The following is a 21,049-nucleotide window of genomic DNA, read 5'->3' as shown; positions in this document are numbered from 1 at the left end:
AGTTATTGTCTCTCAAAAGAAAGAGTCGACTCTGAATCATTGAAATGAGTCGTTTTTAAAACGAATCCCAAGCCGTTTCATGTTGACGTCAACATGAAACGGCTTGGGATTCGTTTTAAAAACGACTCATTTCAATGATTCAGAGTCGACTCTTTCTTTTGAGAGACAATAACTTTATACACGGTGCACTTTCAGATTTAAAACTTTGCAGGATGTTTTCATTCACTTAGAGCTGTGTTACACACTGCATGAAAGGTAATTTTCAAAAATCCATAATCGGGGCACTTTAAAAGTGACCGTAAAGACATTTATAATGTTACGAAAGATTTCTTCTTACAATAAATTCTGTTCTTTTTACCTTTCTGTTCATCAAAGAATCTTGAAAAATAAAATGTATCACCGTTTCCAAAAAAAGTTTCTGCAGCACGACAGAAATTATTGATAATAATCAGAAATGTTTTTTTGAGCAGCAAATCAGCATAATAGAATGATTTCTGAAGATCATGTGACACTGAAGACTGGAGTAATGATGCTGAAGGCATTGTGAGGGGAAAACACTTTATAAAAAATTAAACATGAATTAAGGTTATTAAAATAAATTAATTAATAATCTTTTTTAAAATAACAAAAAATAAAGGATCATTTAAAAAAGTATTTTTTAATGAAAAGCAAATAATTAACAATTAAAGTAAATATAACAAAAATAATAAAGAAAATCATATAAATCATAAAGAAATAATTATTGAAAAAATAATACACAATTTTAAAATTAAAAATAAAACCGTTATAAATAAATGAATAAATTAAAAAGAATAAATAGCAATTATAAAAATAATAATAATTAAAAAAAACACAAACTTTGAATTATTTTAATTGTTTGCCTGCATGTCATGTGAACATTAAAAACTCCAAACTTTTGACTGGTAAGTGTATGTGCTTTGAACTCTGTAATGATTTTTTTTTCCTGTCATTAAGTATTTCTATTAACAGATATCAGACTTATGGAAATCTGCTCTGGTCAAGCTTATAGACGCTTCAGCTTTACTAATTATAACTTGATTATTTATATAAACAGAGTATTTGTAATTCAATGATCAAATCATTCTAATATGCTGATTTGCTGCTCGAGAAACATTACTGATTATTATCAATGTTGAAAACAGTTGTGCTGCCCAATATTTTTGTGGAAACTGTGATACATTTTATTTTTCAGGATTCTTTGATGAATAGAAAGTTCAAAATAACAGCATTTATTTGAAATGGAAATCTTTTGTAACATTATAAATGTCTTTACTGTCAACTTTGACCAATTTAATGCATTCTTGCTGAATAAAAGTGTTCATTTCTATATTTTAAAAAAATAGTTTAGTAATTTATTCAATATAATCAGACACATATGATGGGGATATGAAACTGTTCTGCATATGATCCAGGTGTTTTATTTGTGTATGTGATTTTAACATATGATCTGTTGTATGTGTCCGTCAGGCGGGAGACGAGTCGTCTGAGGAAGAGGAAGGAGAGGTTGACAGCGAGGTGGAGTTTCCACGCAGACAGCGGTGAGTCTGCTTTGATGATTGATAATTAATAATTTCTGTCACGATTCCCCAGAAGCCTCGAATGAATCATGTAATCTTTAAACCTGTGTGTTTCTCTACCATTAACCACAGAATAAGTCCTTTTTTAAATGTGACCCTGGACCACTAAACCAGTCATAAGGGTCAATTTTTCGAAATTGAGATTTATACATCATCAAAAGCTGAATAAATAAGCTTTCCATTGATGTATGGTTTGTTAGGATAGGACAATATTTGGCAACTATTTGAAAATCTGGAATCTGAGGGTGCAAAAAAATCTAAATATTGAGAAAATCGCCTTTAAAATTGTCCAAATGGTGTTCTTAGCAATGCATATTACTAATCACAAATTAAGTTTTGATATATTTACGGTAGGAAATTTACTAAATATCTTCATGGAACATGATCTTTACTTATTATCCTAATGATTTTTGGCATAAAAGAAAAATCTATAATTTTGACCCATACAATGTATTTTTGGCTATTGCTACAAATATACCCCAGCGACTTAAGACTGTTTCTGTGCTCCAGGGTCACATATTACAATGTTTTCCTAAAGGTGAAGCTCCTCTTTTGACTCTAAGAATTGCTTGCTCGGGACTCAGGAGTGTAGAAAGTTTAGTGTAGGTACAGAGTGTCATTCTTTAAAAAGCGGATGCTTTCTTTGTTTTCCACATCATCTCAGAGTCAGCACTAATAACCTGCATGGGATCACAGATTGATAGTGTGCATAAAAAAGCCCCCACACATGCTTCCATACAGTTTTTTTATTTTTTATTTACAAAATGTATTAAAATTCTTTGTACAAGGCCTCACTATCGGGGCTCGGGGAACGACAGCCACGCATGCACGTCTTACATCAGCCTGCCTCTGGGCTGAAGTGCAGTTTTACAGGTCAGGAACAGGTCAAGATACGAAAGCTGAAACCCACTTTCTACCGACCCTCTAGAATCTAATGGAAGTCGCAGGGCTTTACTTGACAATCACAAGTTTTCGCATGCAGATAGAAAATTTGGGAATTCAGTCACTCGCTTGTGAATCCTTCACTAGAAATGTACAGATTTGTGTTGCACGTTTGTAGTCTTTTAAAAGCTTTTCGTTATAAAACTATCTGTCCATGGTCACGGGATGGGCCAGAGCCTCGGTCCCGTGGAGTCACAGTTGGTTTTCCTTCTCTCCAGCACAAAAAAAATGTCACAGCGAAATGTAAATGTGCTAGCTTCCCGTCAGCTCTTTTTATAAATCTATTGTAAATGTTATTAATCCTAGTCTCGTTTGCTAAATAATTCACCAAACACTGATAATGCTCATCAAATAAAACTAAATCTCAAAGCTTGATTTCATGTGCGAATTATATTCGGCAAACCGTGAGGTAATCAAATACTACGTCGTAAAAGCCATGTCCTTTTGTGAATTGCGGTTTATCTACAATAATGTGATCCGATTTATAGCTTCAGTTTCGTGTACAGTATGCTGTGATAACTACAAAATCTTGGAAGTTCGTGTCTGTAAGTACGTGTGTGTGTGTGTGTGTGTTTGTGTGTGTGCGCGAATGAATGAAATCGTGTGGCGATTTTTGGTTTTTTTTTAAGCTCACCATTATTGAAGGTCAAATGGGGTTTATAGCATCTGAACTTCTGAGAAATATAGATCAGACGAAAGAAAAGCACACGATATACTGCAACATATATCCGACCGACTCACAAAGGTCCTGATCTGGAATTGAAACGATCCATGATCTGACAAATTAATACACCGACTGAACGAGTGTGAAAGCAAATTTACAGTATTACGAGCGTTTGCTCGACCACCGGGTCCCACACAGTCCAGAGAAGACGTCTCGAGTCAGATCGGCTCATTCGGTGTGCTAAGATCGCAAGTGATGGCTTTATTTCTCGCTGTCTATGGAGTTTTTATTTCACAGGGATGATGATGATGATGATGATGATGATGGGTTTGAGTGATTGGAGCGATGCGATGCGATGCTTCTGCCGTGAGTTTGCATCAGTGTGATACTCTGAATATTCCATAAGGCACTGAAGAAATCGATTCCAATTCTTGCGCCGGGCCGTGGTCTTGTGTGAGCGTGCTGTGTCGGCTGGAGATGATGTGTATGGAGAGAGAGGGCGAGCCCTGCTGAAGATCCAGCCGTCTCTGTGAGGTGTCACACCACGCTGCCAGACTGCTGCTCTGCAAACACACACACACACACACACACATCAGAGAGTATCGCGCGGTGGGAAAATAGTGTTTGTTTCTACCTCGTGTTATCATTTATCCTCTGATCTGTTCAGCTGCTGTTAAATCGTTAAACATTTTAAATGCAACATGTTTAGAGGAACATTCAGCAATAATGTAAGTGAAAAATCTATAATGTATTTATTTGATATATTACAACACAGAATTCTGCCAAGAACACATCCTGATCATATCTCACGCCAAAATCTAAAGAAAGACATGTTGTGCATAGAAAAAGGGTTGTTTTTTTTTCTCTCAGATTTGCACCTCACCCAATTCTCATTACTTTGAGGTGACAATATTAAAGTATACAATACTGGTCTAAAATCTGGGATTAGTTAGATTTTTTTTTATTTTTTATTTTTTTTAAAGGGGTCATATGATGCGATTTCATTTTTTCCTTTTATTCAGCAAAGATACACTCAGTTAAAACATGACTATAAAGACTTCTTACATTACTGCAAAAAAAAAAAAAAAAAACTTCCATAAATGCGGTTCTTTTGAACTTTCTATTAATCGAAGAAAAAAAATGTATCATGGTTTCTACAAAGTACAACTGTTTTCAAAAGTAATAATAAAAAAAAAGTGTTTATTGAGCACCAAATCAACAAATTGGAAATACGAAGTACTATTAGAAAAATTCAACTTTGCTTCACAGGAATAAATGACATTTTAAAATGCATTCGAATAATAAAAAAAAAAACAGTTCATTGTAATATTGTAATTTTGATCAAATAAATGTAGCCTTTGTAAGCATAAGAGACTTTGACTAGTATGGTGTACACCTTTATTTTAAGCATTTTTGATTTATGAATAAAAGAAAACCAATCATTTTGTCTGGACAGGATGAATTCCATTACTTCAGTGCTTCTGAAAATAATGCCACAATGCAAAATATATTCGTAGCTCTGAAATTAGCTTTGTGTTCCGAATACAATTTTCTCTTGGTTTCAGAGTGAAATATGACCAAGATTTGTTTCACAGAGATGAATGTGAAGGGAAAAAGTGTCCAAATCTGCTCTGATTTGATGTAATTCAATACTTTAGGTGATGATAATAATAACGGGTCTGTTCCTGTCCCATTTCTGCTGTATTGGTTTGGTTTTTCCCAAATATTTTCTCAGTCTGAGATATCCATGTACTACATGTGTATCATTTGGCCCTATTTTCTGCCAGAGTACAACTATTAACAGAATGCGTTTCGTAGCACAGTCTGACTGATGCAACCGTTTGAAAACAAGCCAGCGTTGGGAAAAATCAGCCGGAACGCTTCTCCATTGATTCGATTATCTGGAATTAATGACAAGCACAATCTCCGGCTTTGACGCATACACACACACACACACACACACACACACACACACACACACACACAGAGTCACTGTAGAGGCATTACCGTTAGATCTTAACGCTCTCTGTTCCGTACACGTTGTAGCCTTCTCGGTACGTGGCAAAGTTTTGGGTGTTGGCTGGCGGGGCTGGCTTATAGTTTTGGACGTTCTTTTCGAGTTTCAACCGTTTGGCTTCTGCACGTGACTTGTAGCAGAACTCTATCAAAGCCACCATCATGGCCAGCCCTAGTCCACCAACCAGAATATAGAAGACACCAGCAACATTGCTCAGGCTCAGTGCACTTGTCTTGTCCTAAGAGAAGCGAGGGACATAGTTAGCATATCTTACAGTGGCAATCCTGACACAAAACACACTATCCTATACAACTCCTCACATGTTCTATCAAGCAGGACTACTGGCTATAAATGACATTTCTACTGCTACCAGAGGAATCTAGATTCCAATGGAGAGAAAATATCCATCTATGTCTAAAGTCTATGAGTCAATTAGGACCATAACTGGTGAATGTAGATGGTTTCTCTAACCTGCTCTTCTCATTGGCTTCTTCATGTATCTGAGGAAGCTGGTCAGTTACGTACAGGTCAGACCTCTGACTTAATAACCTTACTTTAAACAACTGCCTTTCCATCCTTTAACCTTCAAATTCATATTTTGACATATTTTCTACACCAGAGTACTGAAATTAAGAACCATTCTGCTGCAGTTTACCCCCCAAACTTGTCCATTAAAAATTTGTCCATTAGTATTACACTATTTGCCGCTTATGGAGCTCGTTTTACACAGCCGCCGTTTAACTGCTGCATTTTTACTCTTCAGCTGTCTATTGCTGCAAATTAACCGTCGCCTTTGCGTTATAAACAAGATTAGTCAACCTTTGCTCATCTAATGAAACTTGTGCTGAAACTGTTTGTCACGATGAGAAATGCTTTCGCGGTTAACGCCACAGGAGTTCGATAAATGAACGGGCCTTTTTATTGCGTAAAAGACAAATAAGTAACAACACTAATACATCAAATTTTAAATTCAAAGTTTGGTGAGTAAGAACTGCAGCATAATGGTTATTGAGTCAAGTGAAAATAAGCAAGAAAGACAATTGGTATACAAAAATGAATCTAATCTCTTGATCAATTTGCACTTTTAACTAATTCCCCATTCGATTTATCATTACGGCTTTATTTGAGGGCATTCACTGGAAGAACTACTAGAATAAACAACAACAGAAAGATATGTCTCATAAGCACCCCTTAGCTGAGCATTGGAAATGATGGGGAATCGTGCAAAACGCTAGGCCACGCGTCATTATTGTTTCCTTATGTGTGGCCGCAAGTCATTAATTCTACTATAATACATGAGTTAAATCAAGATATTGACTATTGGTTTGTTCCTTGCATATGAACAATATGTCAAAATGCACTTTTTGGAATCAGTACAAAAGACCTGCAGCGACTGACCTTACTTCCCGAGTCCTTGGTTCCACATTCACCCTTATCGTACCACCATTTGTTTTTCAGCTTGGCTAAGATGCCTTGTTCACTGAGTTTCAATACTGCAAGGTTTACAGGAGTTCTTCACGTGGGAAATAACATAAATAACATTATATTATGTTATTTTATGTTATTCAAGTCTTAACTACTTCATACTTTACAAAGCGATAAAGCAGGGCTCCTGGCCATTATCAACACACATGTGGCAGGCATTCTGACTAGTACCTTCCATTCACCAGGGATAAGCTAGTGTGCCAGGACCTACCCGTATCGCTTTGAGTAATCGGCATACACTGTTAAGAGAAGAACGGGCAGGTTTCTGCGTGGCTATAAAAGCAGAGAAGCGTCTTGGTTAATTTGAGCATCTGAGAATGTGGATCTCCACATGAACCCTCGACTGACTGACAGACCAACGAAAATTACCAGTAGTATTTTGCTCAGGCTGAGGAGAGCTGGCGTTAGGACTCTGTGAACGGATTACAGGCGGAGAGTACAAAGAAACCAAACAGGCAAACACACATACAAAAGTAAACAAGACCGTACACACATGAGTCAAAGCATTTGCAAAGTACAACACTGTGTTACCTGGGTGCTGGAGTTAACCGAACCGGTGCCTAGTCGCGCTACGTCAAAGGCTAGTGTCGCTAATCGGTAGCTGCGGGTACTGTAAACGACATTAGCATTAGCGGCTAATGAAACGGTGACTATATTGTGATCAATGATTGATGTGGTGGCCATTTGGTGTAATACTCTTCAATTATATACAGTTAACGCAATGCTATTCATTAAGTCATTAAGTCAATTCATTAAGTCATTAAGTCAACATGAAATCAAATCAATATATTTTCATAATATACATGCATGTCTTATTGCTCAAGACTCTCCAAAAGAAGCAATACTGCACAATACGGCAAAGAAAAATATATTTGCCTTTGTAATCGTTCATCATAATGCAGTTGATGACTGGAGTATGTTTTACAGGAAAAAATACTATGAAAAATAATATTTTAGACTGTTTACTTCAAAATTACACCGCTGACTGCTGTTTCCTTGTAATTACTTGTGAAATTTACTAGCAACTTCTGTCTCAAAGTAAATCCTGCACTATTTTTTCCATGATATATGCAATCAGTTCTTGTTAACTGAAATAAAGTCCCACTTTTTTTCTTGAAGAATGTCACATTTAACTGCAAGCCAAATGGGTTGCGATTATCATTCCATGTTGACTTTAAGTCTGTTGCTAGAGAACGCCGTTTTTCTAAAATGTAACGAAACCTCTAAAATTGAATTTTGTTTAGTTTTTACTATAATCGAAAGCCGTGCCATCACTCGTCTAGACATAATTAGTTGCTTAAATGTTCTTTACATTTCTCATGGCTGCTGCTGATTTAGCTATGTGGTCCTAACATTTCTTTTAGCTTGGGGAGAGACATTGATTAACAATGTAATTATCCTCGGAGCGTTTGGAGCGACTGGAGTGGGAAACCTATCAGCAGCGAGGATGGCAGCGGGCTGCCAGGGGCCGAGAGGAGAACGGGTTGTGTGACTCATGATGTCTGTTTGTCGCAGGTGGCTTAATGTGGATTTCTCTCCTGTTTTTCTCTCCTTTTGTTGTGTTTTTCCACAGCTGGCTGTGCGGCTGGGTCCAGGCACGCCACTGCAGCCTCGCTGCATTAGATCATTAGAGCTAGCCCATCCACTGCGTGTCGACTAATGGGGGCTTCAAATCACTGCAAACTGCAAAAACAGAGAGCTGGAACAAAGAAGGTGATTATGAAAGCTCACATAACCTTTCACCTTCATCCACAGGCAGGGGGCATAATGCTTTTGTTTGTACTGAAAAACCTGCTCCCTAACAACTAGTAAAGACGTTATTAGAGAGGCCCCACTTTCAGGAAATAGGAAACTATGGAAAAGAAATGACAATTAAAGTCAACGTGAAATCAAAACTGGCCTTATGTTTTGTCTATATACACATTTCTGGTTCATTAGTGCACGTTATTCTGAAAAAAAAAGTAATCTTTGATCAAAATATAATGACTTGCTCCTCCTCAGAAACAGTTTTTGCCTTTGATTGATGTCACCTAGGCCATACTAGCTTTGTGGGCATTTTTATGCCTTTTTCCAACCCAGGCTCATTGGAAAAAATGTTGCTTATGGTGACTTTTAAAAAAAAAAAAAAAAAATTCCATAAATGCGGTTCTTTTGAACTTTCTATTAATCGAAGAAAAAAAATGTATCATGGTTTCTACAAAGTACAACTGTTTTCAAAAGTAATAATAAAAAAAAAGTGTTTATTGAGCACCAAATCAACAAATTGGAAATACGAAGTACTATTAGAAAAATTCAACTTTGCTTCACAGGAATAAATGACATTTTAAAATGCATTCGAATAATAAAAAAAAAAACAGTTCATTGTAATATTGTAATTTTGATCAAATAAATGTAGCCTTTGTAAGCATAAGAGACTTTGACTAGTATGGTGTACACCTTTATTTTAAGCATTTTTGATTTATGAATAAAAGAAAACCAATCATTTTGTCTGGACAGGATGAATTCCATTACTTCAGTGCTTCTGAAAATAATGCCACAATGCAAAATATATTCGTAGCTCTGAAATTAGCTTTGTGTTCCGAATACAATTTTCTCTTGGTTTCAGAGTGAAATATGACCAAGATTTGTTTCACAGAGATGAATGTGAAGGGAAAAAGTGTCCAAATCTGCTCTGATTTGATGTAATTCAATACTTTAGGTGATGATAATAATAACGGGTCTGTTCCTGTCCCATTTCTGCTGTATTGGTTTGGTTTTTCCCAAATATTTTCTCAGTCTGAGATATCCATGTACTACATGTGTATCATTTGGCCCTATTTTCTGCCAGAGTACAACTATTAACAGAATGCGTTTCGTAGCACAGTCTGACTGATGCAACCGTTTGAAAACAAGCCAGCGTTGGGAAAAATCAGCCGGAACGCTTCTCCATTGATTCGATTATCTGGAATTAATGACAAGCACAATCTCCGGCTTTGACGCATACACACACACACACACACACACACACACACACACACACACACACAGAGTCACTGTAGAGGCATTACCGTTAGATCTTAACGCTCTCTGTTCCGTACACGTTGTAGCCTTCTCGGTACGTGGCAAAGTTTTGGGTGTTGGCTGGCGGGGCTGGCTTATAGTTTGGGGTGTTCTTTTCAAGTTTCAACCGTTTGGCTTCTGCACGTGACTTGTAGCAGAACTCTATCAAAGCCACCATCATGGCCAGCCCTAGTCCACCAACCAGAATATAGAAGACACCAGCAACATTGCTCAGGCTCAGTGCACTTGTCTTGTCCTAAGAGAAGCGAGGGACATAGTTAGCATATCTTACAGTGGCAATCCTGACACAAAACACACTATACAGTACAACTCCTCTCATGTTCTATCAAGCAGCACTACTGGCTATAAATTACATTTCTACTGCTACCAGAGGAATCTAGATTCCAATGGAGAGAAAATATCCATCTATGTCTAAAGTCTATGAGTCAATTAGGACCATAACTGGTGAATGTAGATGGTTTCTCTAACCTGCTCTTCTCATTGGCTTCTTCATGTATCTGAGGAAGCTGGTCAGTTACGTACAGGTCAGACCTCTGACTTAATAACCTTACTTTAAACAACTGCCTTTCCATCCTTTAACCTTCAAATTCATATTTTGACATATTTTCTACACCAGAGTACTGAAATTAAGAACCATTCTGCTGCAGTTTACCCCCCAAACTTGTCCATTAAAAATTTGTCCATTAGTATTACACTATTTGCCGCTTATGGAGCTCGTTTTACACAGCCGCCGTTTAACTGCTGCATTTTTACTCTTCAGCTGTCTATTGCTGCAAATTAACCGTCGCCTTTGCGTTATAAACAAGATTAGTCAACCTTTGCTCATCTAATGAAACTTGTGCTGAAACTGTTTGTCACGATGAGAAATGCTTTCGCGGTTAACGCCACAGGAGTTCGATAAATGAACGGGCCTTTTTATTGCGTAAAAGACAAATAAGTAACAACACTAATACATCAAATTTTAAATTCAAAGTTTGGTGAGTAAGAACTGCAGCATAATGGTTATTGAGTCAAGTGAAAATAAGCAAGAAAGACAATTGGTATACAAAAATGAATCTAATCTCTTGATCAATTTGCACTTTTAACTAATTCCCCATTCGATTTATCATTACAGCTTTATTTGAGGGCATTCACTGGAAGAACTACTAGAATAAACAACAACAGAAAGATATGTCTCATAAGCACCCCTTAGCTGAGCATTGGAAATGATGGGGAATCGTGCAAAACGCTAGGCCACGCGTCATTATTGTTTCCTTATGTGTGGCCGCAAGTCATTAATTCTACTATAATACATGAGTTAAATCAAGATATTGACTATTGGTTTGTTCCTTGCATATGAACAATATGTCAAAATGCACTTTTTGGAATCAGTACAAAAGACCTGCAGCGACTGACTTGACATATTTTCTACACCAGAGTACTGAATTTAAGAATCAGAATGAACCATTCTGCTGCAGTTTACCCCCCAAACTTGTCCATTAAAAATTTGTCCATTAGTATTACACTTTTTGCCGTTTTTATCGAGCTCGTTTTACACTGCTGCATTTTTACCGTTCAGTTCTGTCTGTTACTACAAACGAACTATCGCCTTCACGTCACTAGGCGACCTTCGCTCGTCTAATGAAACTTACGTCGAAACTCTTTGTCATGATGAGAAATGACGTTCATGGAGGTTCAATAAACAAACAGGCCTTTTTTCTTGTGGAAAAGACAAATAAGTAACAACACTAATACATCAAATTTTAAATTCAAAGTTTGGTGAGTAAGAACTGCAGCATAATGGTTATTGAGTCAAGTGAAAATAAGCAAGAAAGACAATTGGTATACAGGAATGAATCTAATCAGACGATCAATTTGCACTTTTAACTAATTCCCCATTAGATTTATCATTACGGCTTTATTTGAGGGCATTCACTGGAAGAAATACTGAAAAAAAAAAAACAAAAAAAAAAACAGAAAGATATGTCTCATAAGTACCCCTTAGCTGATCATTGGAAATGATGGGGAATCGTGCAAAACTCTAGACCACGCGTCCTTATGGTTTCCTTATATGTGGCCGTAAGTCATTAAATCTACTACACATGGGTTAAATCAAGATATTGACTATTGGTTTGTTCCTTGCATATGAACAATATGTCAAAATGCACTTTTTGGAATCAGTACAAAAGACCTGCAGCGACTGACCTTACTTCCCGAGTCCTTGGTTCCACATTCACCCTTATCGTACCACCATTTGTTTTTCAGCTTGGCTAAGATGCCTTGTTCACTGAGTTTCAATACTGCAAGGTTTACAGGAGTTCTTCACGTGGGAAATAACATAAATAACATTATATTATGTTATTTTATGTTATTCAAGTCTTAACTACTTCATACTTTACAAAGCGATAAAGCAGGGCTCCTGGCCATTATCAACACACATGTGGCAGGCATTCTAACTAGTACCTTCCATTCACCAGGGCTAAGCTAGTGTGCCAGGACCTACCCGTATCGCTTTGAGTAATCGGCATACACTGTTAAGAGAAGAACGGGCAGGTTTCTGCGTGGCTATAAAAGCAGAGAAGCGTCTTGGTTAATTTGAGCATCTGAGAATGTGGATCTCCACTGGAACCCTCGACTGACTGACAGACCAACGGAAATTACCAGTAGTATTTTGCTCAGGCTGAGGAGAGCTGGCGTTAGGACTCTGTGAACGGATTACAGGCGGAGAGTACAAAGAAACCAAACAGGCAAACACACATACAAAAGTAAACAAGACCGTACACACATGAGTCAAAGCATTTGCAAAGTACAACACTGTGTTACCTGGGTGCTGGAGTTAACCGAACCGGTGCCTAGTCGCGCTACGTCAAAGGCTAGTGTCGCTAATCGGTAGCTGCGGGTACTGTAAACGACATTAGCATTAGCGGCTAATGAAACGGTGACTATATTGTGATCAATGATTGATGTGGTGGCCATTTGGTGTAATACTCTTCAATTATATACAGTTAACGCAATGCTATTCATTAAGTCATTAAGTCAATTCATTAAGTCATTAAGTCAACATGAAATCAAATCAATATATTTTCATAATATACATGCATGTCTTATTGCTCAAGACTCTCCAAAAGAAGCAATACTGCACAATACGGCAAAGAAAAATATATTTGCCTTTGTAATCGTTCATCATAATGCAGTTGATGACTGGAGTATGTTTTACAGGAAAAAATACTATGAAAAATAATATTTTAGACTGTTTACTTCAAAATTACACCGCTGACTGCTGTTTCCTTGTAATTACTTGTGAAATTTACTAGCAACTTCTGTCTCAAAGTAAATCCTGCACTATTTTTTCCATGATATATGCAATCAGTTCTTGTTAACTGAAATAAAGTCCCACTTTTTTTCTTGAAGAATGTCACATTTAACTGCAAGCCAAATGGGTTGCGATTATCATTCCATGTTGACTTTAAGTCTGTTGCTAGAGAACGCCGTTTTTCTAAAATGTAACGAAACCTCTAAAATTGAATTTTGTTTTGTTTTTACTATAATCGAAAGCCGTGCCATCACTCGTCTAGACATAATTAGTTGCTTAAATGTTCTTTACATTTCTCATGGCTGCTGCTGATTTAGCTATGTGGTCCTAACATTTCTTTTAGCTTGGGGAGAGACATTGATTAACAATGTAATTATCCTCGGAGCGTTTGGAGCGACTGGAGTGGGAAACCTATCAGCAGCGAGGATGGCAGCGGGCTGCCAGGGGCCGAGAGGAGAACGGGTTGTGTGACTCATGATGTCTGTTTGTCGCAGGTGGCTTAATGTGGATTTCTCTCCTGTTTTTCTCTCCTTTTGTTGTGTTTTTCCACAGCTGGCTGTGCGGCTGGGTCCAGGCACGCCACTGCAGCCTCGCTGCATTAGATCATTAGAGCTAGCCCATCCACTGCGTGTCGACTAATGGGGGCTTCAAATCACTGCAAACTGCAAAAACAGAGAGCTGGAACAAAGAAGGTGATTATGAAAGCTCACATAACCTTTCACCTTCATCCACACGCAGGGGGCATAATGCTTTTGTTTGTACTGAAAAACCCGCTCCCTAACAACTAGTACAGATGTTACTTATTAGTGAGGCCCCATTTTCAGGAAATAGGAAACTATGGAAAAAAAATGACAATTAAAGTCAACATGAAATCAAAACTGGCCTTATGTTCTGGCTGAATACACATTTGTGGTTCATTAGTGCATGGTATTCAAAAAAAAAAAGATAATCTTTGATCAAAATATAATGACTTGCTCCTCCTCAGAAACAGTTTTTGCTTTTGATTGATGTCACCAAGGCTATACTAGCTATGTGGGCATTTTTATGCCTTTTTCAAACCCAGGCTCAATGGAAAAAAATGATTATCGCAACCTTTTATGATTACGTTGCTTCTTGCAGTTTTGTGACACTTTAAAACATGTTCAGTTTTATCCAAAAACAGATGAGCATGAGTCTAGCAACGTTTTACAAAAAACTACGGCTGTTGTACGTATCATAAATGAAATGTCTGCTGAATGGCGCTAAAAGGTTAAAGTTCTATCGCATTTATGATTAATGAAGCACCTACACTAAACCTAACTGATAGTCTTAACTGATACTGAATTAGTTTATGACTCTTGCACTTTTTTTTTTTTCGATGTCACAATTTAACTTGCCATAACTAGTATTGCTAGTGTTCATTTCAGCTGTAAACCGCAGTGAATTGTATGTATACAGTTGGTACATTTTTGGAAGTATGTTTTTTCAATAAGCCTGGGTTGTCTTTTTCTGTTCTGGGTGATGTAGGATTTCTAAAATCTTAGTATGCATAAGTCAGTGCAGTAATCTAATGCTAGTTAATTAATAAAAACTATAATAGCAAAAATTGCAAATACCTTGCATCAATGTTTTCTAATCGATCATCCAACAACAACAAAATTTCACCCACATTACGGAATGCCATTTCATGTTGACTTTAAATCAAATGAAAAATATTCCCCAATTCCCCAAAAATGAGATTAAACAACCTATTCTAGCACTAACAAAATCTAGTATATTTTAAGTGGAGAAAAAGCTAGCATTTACAATCCTACATTTTATGCAAATGTAGACTGAAGTATTATGGTGGAGTGCAAGAAATTTGAGTTAAATTGAAATGCTTTTAGTGGTTTCATAAATCCTTTAACATGTCGAGAAAAATGTATGCTCTATATTGCATTTATTATACAAACTACATCCGTGCTCTACTTTGGCAAATTTTAAGGTCCTGAAAATGAGGCTTTTAACGCTGTACACTTTTAAGTCTGGGACACACATGAAAAAGCACTGTTAGCCCCCATCATGTGTGTCCCCATTTTGACTATTATTCTCAAAACAAACAACACGAACAGTTCCATATAAAAGTGATTTTGCCCTTCTGTATGCTGGGAATTGACCTGGAAAGTCTAAGGGTAGCACATCAGTTAATCTTCACCTCCGCATGAGTACAAAATAAGGGCTGGACCGGGCCCAACACGTCCCACATATACCCTGCTGTGTGGGTTTACATCGGCCTCGAGAAGGGAGGACAAATAGCCAGGATCAAACGAAGTGATGGACTTCTGATCCTGTGCTCAGATTGGTGTGGAGATGGGAATGCTCATGTATGTGCACTATTCTTAGCCACTCAAGATCACACTGTTTGTGTCAGTGTTTTACCAGTCCTGATCTATGCTGTCTATTAGTCCTGTCAGACATTAAACAAGTTTTTGGATGTTACAATGATTTGTCCTCTCATACTTCACTTAAAACACTGCTCTGATTGGCGGGACTTCACACGCTTCCCCTTTAACTTCTGGAATAAATGGTGAAAAGTTGTTGCTATTCTATCTGAGAAAAAGCAAACTAACTAAGAAGACTAAGTCAGCTGCCTAGCAGAAGCAAAGCGAGAAGGCAATCTCAAGTCTCTCTTTACTGTCTGCCAGGCGGATGTTTTCTCCGATTCCTAAAACACGAACAGTTCACCAGTCTCAGCGCTAATATCGCTAATGAACTAGCGCCGCTCCAGCTGCTAACCAAACAGCATCGCTAACATCTGTGTGTGAACGCTACACTAAAGTGCGAAAAAAAACAAAAAACAAAGTAACTTCTCCTCAGTAGGACAAAATCATACTGGTCATTTTCTCTCCTCCGTTAGCCAAGTCAGGGTTCTGGTTTAGCTCTCAGATAAAGTGGGGTCACTGAAAGGATGCATGTTTTTTTTGTTGGTTGTTGGTTGTTTTTTTTGGCTCGGTTCAGGGATAACAGGCTTGCCGATTACTCTGTACTATGGTACCCGATTTCGGTGACATTGAGGCTGACCTTGGAGTCACCTCCCCCGCTGCCGCACTCTCCCTTGTCGTACCACCATTTGTTTTTCAATTTGTCCAACAGGCCTTGCTCATTCAGTTTTAAAACTGCCAGGTTAACAGCATTTCTTGAAACAATAAAACATAACTTGTAAGAAAATGCACAGGTCTGTGAGCAATCTACTGCATTAGCATAGTAGTAGTAATGGTAACGTTACTGAATACGGTGAGCTACTACTACTGAGAGTCAATTATAGCAGTAATCAGAATGGTTGAAAGAGCACAATTTGGTTAAGAATTTCACGAATATGAAGGTAAGAGACGCTCAGAGCAAAGAAAGTGTTAAATATTCAAGGTGGCATGGAGGGTTACGCTGTTTCAAACTGAAGTGTGCGGGATGGGGACATTGTCATTGAGAAGAAAAGTAACAACAACAAACATCATGCAATTAACATTCGTCACAAGTGACAGCGCAGCTTTTACAAGCTAAATTGAAAAACCGTTGAACTGTTAAATTAAAAGTGACAACACGACAGTCAGGAAGGACAGCCACACGAGACAGCGAGAGAAAGATCGAAGGACAAAAAAGACAGCAGAGAGACGGGAAGGGAGGCAGACACACACACACACAAATGTGAAATGATTGATTAAATTAGCCACTGATAAGTCTCGAAATGAATTGAAAAACCGTTGAACTGTTAAATTAAAAGTGACAACACGACAGTCAGGAAGGACAGGCACACGAGACAGCGAGAGAAAGATCGAAGGACAAAAAAGACAGAAGAGAGACGGGAAGGGACGCAGACACACACACACACACACACACACAAATGAGAAATGATTGCTTAAAATAGCCACTGATAAGTCTCGAAATGAAAAATATCTGGTTGAAAAACTGGAAAAGAAGACAAACATTTAAAGAAGAGAGAATTGATCAGAAGCATCATTGTGAATCAAATAACATTCATAATGCATTATACCATTACCTCTTTGTCGTAACAGGGGGATTGGGGGAGGGAGGGAGGGAGGTAGGGAGGGGATGAGGAAATGACAACACAGGACATCAGGGTAGGTGGAATACTATAACAACATGGAGAATATTGTTATATTATTCCACCCACCTTAATGCTGAGCCTTTGGGGGTCGCCACACCATAGCCCTTAGAGTCCAGATTGCCGCCCACTTTCATGGTGTCGCAGGGCTTCCTCTGCTCAATGTATTCGTTCATGGTTGATTCGAGAAGAAAGGCGAATTTGCCCTTCGACTTTCGTACCCGTGCCACTCCGTCGGGCGTGGTCTTGGCGAAGACGGAGGGCTCGGCCGATTTCATGTACGACCACATTTTTTCGTACACTGCTATTTTTGAACGCTGTGCAAAGGAGACAAGAAAAACAGACATATGGCCATTATTCATGAAGTGCACAAAGATTGCATTTACACATCATGTCTTATGTAACTTAATAATAGATAATAAACACCGAAATCATACAGAATTACAGACCTCATGTATTTAGTTCACAATAAGATTGCAGAGTATGTGATACACCGAGTAGTAGATTAGTTCTACCACTGTTCAATGCTTTAATCACCAAGGTTGGGAAAGTTACTTTTAACTAGCTAGAATCCATGACGCCATTCTCCGAGTGCTTCATGGATACGACAAGCACCATGCATTACTTTTAAAAGTAATGCATTACAATATTACACTACTTAATTTTAAAAAAAGTAACTAATTGGGTTTCTTTTAGTTACTTTTTATGGAAAGTAATGCATTATGTTACTTTTGCATTACTTTTTTGTCACCTGGGCTGGGCTTGCTTATTTATTTGTTAATTACAATAAACCGCAAAGTTATATTTTTGGCAACTGTAAAGGCCCTTTCACACCAAAAGCGAAATTAATACAGGAGGGAAAGGAGAGGTGGTCAGTGAATAAATGGGAAAACAAAGTAACTTGCGTTACTTCGTTAAGAAAAATCTGATTATGTAACTCGTGTTACTTGTAATGCGTTACCCACAACATTGTTGATCACATTCAGTAGTTTCTGTCTGTCAGCAACAGGAAGATGTTTCGTAGGTCCATAAACTGCGAACCAGTGTATGTGCATGTCATTAGTCTTGCATGCTAACCTATATCAAATTAAATTTGCAATTGTGTGAATGTGAAAAAGCAAAACCAAAATGCTTTGCATTCACAATGCATGCTATCCACCCTTCCTGAATGCCGAAGTCTCATCTGACTCATACCAGAATACTGTTTTATATTTCCAGTCTCTGGCATTTCTAGTCAAATTAGCTTATTTTTCTAGCTGTTAATGTAATGTTAAACCTATTAAAATGGCTTGATAATGTGTTAAAAATGGCTGGTGTCATAGTGACAGTCTTTAGCGGTGCCCCAGCTGTCAAAGTTTAATGAGTGGGTATTTGACTATAGTTTACTACTGTCAAAACAGTTGGGTGTCAATATCCTACATAGAGCAAAAAAAAATAAAAAATTGCGAACAACTTCAAAGAATCTAAAACTGACCAAATGTCTCCCTGAGGCTGACTGAAACATATGTTTGCTTTATATTTGATTTATACTAACTAACACTCTCTGCCAGCCATAACTGATTATGCACACTTACTAGTCCACTCTTTTTTTCCTGAAACAAATTGTCAGTTATATTTAAATAAGTAGTTTAAGTTGGAGCCCAAAACCTCCTGCGCAGCGCTCTGATATGCAATACAGCTGCCGATCCCGTCCCCCCTTTCCTGATCTCTGTGCTGTCCCATCCAATGAAGACATAAAAATATAACTTAAAGTAGTTTAGTAGCAATCATACAGAGGTGTCTGTTCTTAAAGTAGTAGAGTTTCAAATAGTCAGTGCTGAACTGAAGGTGCAAAAACTGCAGAATTATTTAATGCATCAAGGGGAACATAAATAATGACAGCATATGCCAACATAGACAACTGCATCAGCAAAAAAGTCACAGCGGTTTGCTTCCAGAACACCATGAGGAACAGATGGACACTTTATAGGATTGTTGCTAAATGACACAATAATAGAGCCTTAAAAATCACCAAAGAACCAAAGAAGTTTATGGCAGGGCTGTTATTCAGAAAGCACTTGTGTTCAGTGCCAAGACGTGAGGAAACACACATCTGGTGAATGGAGAATTAAACCTGGCAGCTGAAAGAAAAGTGTCCAGTGGCATTGCTTACATCTGGGCTGGTTTATGTTTGAATAAAGTCAAAGGAGGCTTCCAGCCCGTTGTATCTGTTGGTAACTGTCAAATGTGATTGGGGATGTGTAACATTATGGGCTGTTTTATCACGGGAGTCGTTATATCAAATGATTGTTGCGTGCGATCATATACCAGCTGAAGAATATGAGGCTGTTTTTACTGCTGCACTGTATATTGCATGCCTATTCCCTCATGATATTCCCATATTCCCCCAAACACACATCTGCACTATATAATAAAGACTAAGATGGCCTTCCTCATCATTAGCTATAATCACTGAATTCTTATGGGATGTTCTGGAGCTAAAGTACAAAACTGATTATTTTGGTGGGGGATCTACAGAATTCAGAAGAAACATGAGTCAAATTCAGGTCAAAGCCGGGAACTCCAATGACATGAAAATATACTGGGTTTTTGTCATTACGAGTGCTGTTAAGTGTGCATCAAGATGACAACTAAACACAAAGCCCACAGCGTCCACATTACTCTTTCTATTAATAATGGATACATCACTATCCGTAATTAAAATGCTATCAAGTGAAACTGCATGAATAGCGGTTTTACTGCATCAAGGTCGATAAACAACTCCATTAACATTAACATACTTCAAAAAATGTGATATATGGTGCTACTGACAGAGAATAGCTGACCACTCAATATTTAGATCCAGATCCTATCAATAATAACACATTTGACCAATATTAACACAGTAAATATTGTATGAGTAGGATATCAATAGTGGTCATTTATGAAACCTTTACGAAGACCATACTTCACTCATTGCAAGTTCAAAGTCAAGTCAAAGATGCCAAAAAGACGATTTTCATATTAATGCATGACAAAACTATTGCTGCATCCCAACCATCTACTCTAATAGTATTCAAGATGATAATTAGCGCTCCTTAAATCATAGTACACTGAAAATAGTGTGTCAAAGATGCCGGGATGTATCCCAAAACTGTCTTCCTACTCCGAAGTATATACTGTCCCATGGGTCTTACCTAAGCTGAATATAGTACCTTATCTTTTTTTTTTTTTTTTGGACATTTACCATTTGTATTCATTGATGTCTCTTGAGTACACCTCAGCATATTTTTTTTAAAGAGTACTTATTATGAAAATAATGTACTTTATACTGTACTTGAACCAAATGTACTTTATACTGTACTTGAACCAAATGTAATGTCTTCAGACACTTGCATGTTTGCTCTCTTTATTTCAAGTGGCCTTTTATTTCGAAAAATATATTTTTTAAATATAAGATTTGAAGCACAAGCGTGCATTCAATATGATTAAGAGCACTTCTTTTTCACAAGGAGTACCTTGAAGGACCATATAAATACCAAGGCTAATAAAAATAGTGATCATTCAGTGATCACCCTGGTTCACTGTACATCAAAGTCCCCACATATTAGCAGTTTTGTACCATGATAAAATGCTTCACAGGATACAAACTTACATCACGTGGTCAAACCCAAACCCTACTACCTCAACTATAATGGGAAGCATTTAAACCTTCCTTCGAGGCGAGACAATCCTACAACACCAATTTGGGTCAAAAGAGAGTTGTTGCTCTGAAAACTTGCGTCTTCATTCTACTTCAATATGTCACTTCAACTATAGAAGATGTGTGAATAACAACTGAGATAAGAGGACTAGAGACAGGGCGACTGCGAGAGTGACGTGAAGTGGAAAGCTCAACCGTTCTCTCCTCCCTTCAGTTTGGTCAAGCATTACC

At 37.7% G+C, this 21,049-nt stretch overlaps 1 protein-coding gene across 8 annotated transcripts in view; it reads right to left on the bottom strand.

Moving 5' to 3' along the window:
* Nucleotides 1–9,723: 9,723 nt before the first annotated feature.
* Nucleotides 9,724–21,049, bottom strand: part of LOC107741597 (glutamate receptor 3) — a 126,745-nt gene continuing 115,419 nt past the window's right edge. The window contains exons 13-15 of one of the 8 annotated variants that reach the window (XM_016554345.1): nucleotides 17,206–17,453; nucleotides 16,098–16,212; nucleotides 9,724–10,001 (exon numbers count right to left, since the gene is read on the bottom strand). In XM_016554345.1, the coding sequence (XP_016409831.1) occupies nucleotides 9,756–10,001; nucleotides 16,098–16,212; nucleotides 17,206–17,453 (609 nt within the window). In that variant the 3' untranslated portion in view covers nucleotides 9,724–9,755. Of the gene's footprint in view, nucleotides 10,002–10,863; nucleotides 11,148–11,527; nucleotides 12,066–12,800; nucleotides 13,737–16,097; nucleotides 16,592–16,779; nucleotides 16,980–17,205; nucleotides 17,454–21,049 lie in introns of those variants that run through there. The other 7 variants (XM_016554346.1, XM_016554351.1, XM_016554352.1 and 4 more) reach the window with 7 other exon arrangements.

Source organism: Sinocyclocheilus rhinocerous, unplaced genomic scaffold (genome assembly GCF_001515625.1).
Source record: "Sinocyclocheilus rhinocerous isolate Xijiao unplaced genomic scaffold, SAMN03320098_v1.1 scaffold195, whole genome shotgun sequence".
NCBI lineage: Eukaryota > Metazoa > Chordata > Actinopteri > Cypriniformes > Cyprinidae > Sinocyclocheilus > Sinocyclocheilus rhinocerous.
This window is presented reverse-complemented; position numbering and strand designations above follow the sequence as displayed.